The sequence below is a fragment of the Geospiza fortis genome, unplaced genomic scaffold (assembly GCF_000277835.1).
Source record: "Geospiza fortis unplaced genomic scaffold, GeoFor_1.0 scaffold432, whole genome shotgun sequence".
NCBI classification, from domain to species: domain Eukaryota; kingdom Metazoa; phylum Chordata; class Aves; order Passeriformes; family Thraupidae; genus Geospiza; species Geospiza fortis.
Window position 1 is genome coordinate 730691 of NW_005054436.1, and position 4616 is coordinate 735306.

Sequence of the window (4616 nt, forward strand, 5' to 3'; positions counted from 1 at the left end):
CAGCCCCGCCCGGACCCCGATCCGAGCCCCTTCAACCCCCCCCAAAAAAAACCCCTTTTTTGCTGATTTTTTTAAAACGGCTTCTAGACCTTTTTCTGGCAATTTTTTACGGCGCCCCGTTTTCACGAGATGTGCTGGGCGGTGTACGCCCTCGCTGTCTGCCGCGGTGTGAAGCATCTGACTTGAGCTGCGCAATTAAAACCGAATTTTAAATGAGCTCGATTGCGCACATTTCAGATCCTTCGGGAGTGGCAGGAATCCTAGCTGTGCTGTCCTGCGGTGCGTCATTTTTGTATTCTGCGAGCTCTTTTAGATGTGTGAGAGCAGTGAAATCCCCACAGCCCCGTGCTAAAACGGGGGTCTTTGTTCGAGTACCTTAAGGTGGAATAAAACAGATTGGAGATGCTGGAATATCACACAGATCCTGCAACACCAGTAACTCCATAACCTCTCCAGTATTCCCAGCACTGTCCATCAGCTCCACAAAATGCCTGGAATCACTGACTGCAGTGACCTACCTTGTCTGCCTTTTGTTCAGCAGCTCTAATTCTGTTCAGCAGTTTTTATTAGAAGGAGCAGGATCTCTGTGCTGGCTGTTGAAAGGCACATCTCTTTGTTATCTAGGAACCCACCTGACTGACCTTCTCCCAGGCTTGGCTTCTGGACTCTGATTTTCTTGGCCATGGCTACTTCTGGTAGGTAGAATCCTGTGCTAAATGCTCTTGTGTCTTTTTTTTTTTGTTGTTGCCTCCTAATTTCTTCAGGAATAACTTAAAACCCAAATCTAGTGAAATAAGCCGCTGTCAGAAGGCTTTGCTCCCATCTTGGGCGAGGCTGCTGAAGCTGGGTGGTTGTGAAAACACCCCAAAAGAGGAGTCTGGCAGCAGATGGGCTGCAGCTCCCTGCAGCCATCTGCTCCCTCGGCAGAGCTGGCTGTCACCGACACATCTCGGGGACCACGCGGGTGCAGCTGACACCCTGCAGGGCTGGGGGAGACAGCCCTGCCTGCACATTTCTCCAAAAACTGATTTTTTCCTTCTTGGCTCTCTCAGGTTGCAGGCAAACGCCTGGAAATTCATCCTCAGGTTTGTCGCTGGAGGGAGAATGAATTTTGATTGGAGTTAAAGGACTTGTTTGCACCACTTGGGATGTTGAAGGCTAAATTAAAACAGCCGGTGCTTGGGTGATGCAGGATCAAGGAGGGGTTGCAAAGGAAATTTCCACATTTTTTGAACAGTATTGCTGTGCTGAAAGCAAAACTCCTGTCCTGGCTGCCCTTCCTCAGGGGACTTGGTGGTGCTGAATTTTGGAAGGCAGATTTTAATGTCACCTGAGCCAGTTCCTGCACTAAACACTCGTTTTTCTGGCTTTGCCCCTGCGTTCCCAGACATCCAGGTGAAGGAGCTGGAGAAGCGAGCCTCTGGGCAGGCCTTTGAGCTGATCCTCAGCCCCCGCTCCAAAGAGGCCGTGGCAGAGTTCCCTCTGTCCCCCCCCAAGAAGAAGGATGTGTCCCTGGAGGAGATCCAGAAGAAGTTGGAAGCAGCTGAGGAGAGACGCAAGGTAAAGCTGGAGCAGCTGAAGTGAGCTCTGCTCCGCCAGTTTTGAGGCTCTCTTTTCATTTGGTTCTTGGGATAAGTGTTTTTTTTTTTTTTTAATGGCAAATTGAATATTAATGGAACTTATTAATGAAATCCCTGGAGCTCTTGTGAAGCTCTATGGTCATGGTTTTGGTCCCAAAGAGATTCTGAAGAAAAACTGGGAGGGAACGTAGCTGAGAGGGGCAGCTCCTTCAGGAAGAAGCTGTTTTTCTTGTCTTTTAACACCAGAACAGATGAATTTTCTCCCGGAAAACGCAGCAGTGAATCTGTAATGAGAAGCTGGGGAATAAATTGTCTGAGTGATGAAAGATGTGGCTGGGGGTGCAGCCCGGAGCCCTCGAGGGTGGCGAGGCTTTGATTGAAGTGAGCCTGACCTGAATCTCAGTGAGAAGGGAGGATCTTCAAGGGAAATTCTTTCAGTATTAACATCAAAAAAACCAAATCCATGTTCCCTCTCCAGAAAAATCCCATTTACCAAGATGTGCATGTAATGCCAGAAAGTGAGCTGTGCAGGTAGATGTGGTGGAGAGGTGCAGGTTCTGAGGGAGCTGAGTGTGCACCCCGAGTGCCCCGAGGAGCCCTGGGGCTCCCTCACAGCCTGGCCATGTCTCCCCAGTCCCACGAGGCAGAAGTGCTGAAGCAGCTGGCTGAGAAGCGGGAGCATGAGAAGGAGGTGCTGCAGAAAGCCATCGAGGAGAACAACAACTTCAGCAAAATGGCAGAGGAGAAGCTGACCCACAAAATGGAAGCCAACAAAGAGAACCGTGAGGCACAAATGGCTGCCAAGCTGGAGCGCTTGCGGGAGAAGGTGGGTGTGGAGCCCTGCCAGGGGAGCTGTCCCTGCTCCCTGCTGGGAAAAGTAGGTAAAAAACCCCAAAAAACCCTCCAGAGGAGGAGCGTGCCCTGAGCAGGTGGGGAGGTTGTGGAATCTGCAGAATTCCAGCTGTGTGGGGCTGGATGGAGCTGGGGCAGCCTCTGCACCCCCTGTGCCCCTCAGTGGTGTGGGAGCTGTCCCTGGAGCCTCCTGTCCCCGGAGCTCACAGCCCCTGCTGCTGTTTTTCAGCCCCTGTGCTGTTTTTCAGGACAAGCATGTGGAAGAGGTCCGAAAGAACAAAGAAGGCAAAGACCCTGGCGAGGCCGAGACCGACTGACTCCGTTCTGGCAGCTGACTCTCCCCCTCCTCCAAATATCCAAAGACTGTACTGGCCAGTGGTTTTATCTTTGGTTTTGGTTCGGTTATATATATATTTCTTTTTTTTTACGTTTCTTAGAAACTGATGTAGAACTGTAAAATTAGATCCAAACTGTACACTTGCTTTGGGGGCTAGAGGGGAGACCTTCCATGTGTCACTTTTCTAAAGTGTTGTCTTTCCAGTGTAGCTTTTTCTTCTTGTTGCATCCTTTTCTACGCCAGTGCACTCGCTCCTGGGTTGATGGCGAGTACTGTATCAGCTCTGTAAGACCTTTGTGCAAGGAATCTCTGGTAACTGTTCCATGCTGAATATCTGTTACACTTCAAACAAAAATCTCTGACTGTCCAGTCTGCTAAACTCCTGCTGTAACAGTGACTCAATAAAGCTGCACAGTGCTGTTATCTGCCTGCCTTCCTCAGGAGCCAGGGCTGGGTGCAGGGCCCGGGCATTGTCCTGGGGCTGTGACAATCGGGGCTTTGTGTGACACCTCAGCTGGGGCTGTTTGTGTCCCAGCGTTTGGGACACAACAAACGGCCCTTGTTGCCCAGGGCTCTGGGGGGACACGTGTGACACAGGGGACAGCAGGTCCTGCGTGGCTGCCCCAAGGGCTCAGGGGCAGAAGAATCATTTCTGTGCTGGGGTGGAGCAGCCTCTGCTCCCAACCTGCTCTGTTTGTTCCTTCTGCCTGCAAGAAAGGGGAGGGGTCTGAGCAAAGATGATTTTTAGGTGGATTTGGAACAAAATCTCTGTGTTGCAGCCCAAACTCTTCCCCTGAGGGTACCCACAGGTAGCTGGGCTGCCCTGGGGGTGTGAGCAGGCACCAGCAACCTCCCCAAAAACACCCGCGGGTGCCACAGCCCCAGGAGGTGACACTGCTGGCACTGCTCTCAGTCCTTCCTCCGTCCTTGGCTCCCAGGTTTGTTTTCAGTTTAACTCCACACCCAGAGCACCTGAACGTGGACAATCCATAGGGAATTGGGTTTTTTTAAGGGACTCAGGGAGTCCTGGGCCACTGGACTCTGGTCTGGAGTGTGGTGGAGAAGGAGCCTCAGCTCGGGATGCTTTTCCTGTGTCCCCCTGGGCACTGCTGAGCTGTTCTTACCCCGAGAGGAGCAGCAGGACACAGCCCCGGAGTGCTCCCGGCCCGAAGGATTCCAGCAGGTTCGGAGGTACGGGAGAGGCTGTGCTGCTCCCTGCTGGGCTCGGGGCTCCTCGGCACGGCCCGGCAGTGAGGGAGGAACCTGGGGACAGCGGTGTGGGGTCAGGGTTTATCGGGATGGGGTCAGAATCTGCCCAGGAACAGGGCCAGGGTTTGCCCGGGGATGGGGTCAGGGTCTCTGGGGATGGGGTCAGAATCTGCCCGAGAATGGGGTCAGGGTCTGCCCCACAATGTAAGGGCAGGAAAACAGAGCTGAACTTTGAGCCAAAGCTTGTGAGTGCAGCCAGGAGCGAGGCTGAACACCTGGCACGGCGTAATGGAGGCTGGAGGGAGCCCTGGAGTACAAAATGAGGCACAATCAGCAATCAAACCCCCCAGATCTTCATTTTAATGTAGTTACCTGCTGAGGAAGGAGTGTCCCCAATGCCATGTGGGGTTTTTCCTCCTCTCTCCAAACGTGGGGGAGGAGAATGGCAGCTCTGCCAAACCCCAAATGGTGCTGGAGCCCAAATCGATGCTAAATGTGAGGTTTGGGCTTGCCAGAGCTGTCAGAGCGCGGCGCGGGCCTTCTGTTCCCTCCTCCTCCTTCTGCTGCACGTGTCTGCCGAGCCTGGGCTCAGCAGGGCCGGCTCGGGGGTCTCTGAGTGCTCCAGGGGGGATTTGGGG

At 53.2% G+C, this 4616-nt stretch overlaps 1 protein-coding gene across 1 annotated transcript; it reads left to right on the forward strand.

The window, feature by feature from the left end:
- The first annotated feature begins 107 nt into the window (after nt 1-107).
- Nucleotides 108-3192, forward strand: STMN1 (stathmin 1). The gene is made up of 4 exons (XM_031062016.1): nt 108-695; nt 1388-1560; nt 2215-2406; nt 2681-3192. The coding sequence occupies exons 1-4, from the start codon at nt 683-685 to the stop codon at nt 2747-2749; spliced, it is 447 nt and encodes a 148-aa protein (XP_030917876.1). The 5' UTR covers nt 108-682; the 3' UTR covers nt 2750-3192.
- The last annotated feature ends 1424 nt before the right edge of the window (nt 3193-4616 follow it).

Bases quoted from the DNA above. Each gene is read 5' to 3' on its own strand.
- STMN1 (XM_031062016.1), top strand. The intron at 1,561-2,214 runs GTAAAGCTGGAG...ATGTCTCCCCAG, and splicing joins CAGCTGAGGAGAGACGCAAG to TCCCACGAGGCAGAAGTGCT. The intron at 2,407-2,680 runs GTGGGTGTGGAG...GCTGTTTTTCAG, and splicing joins TGGAGCGCTTGCGGGAGAAG to GACAAGCATGTGGAAGAGGT.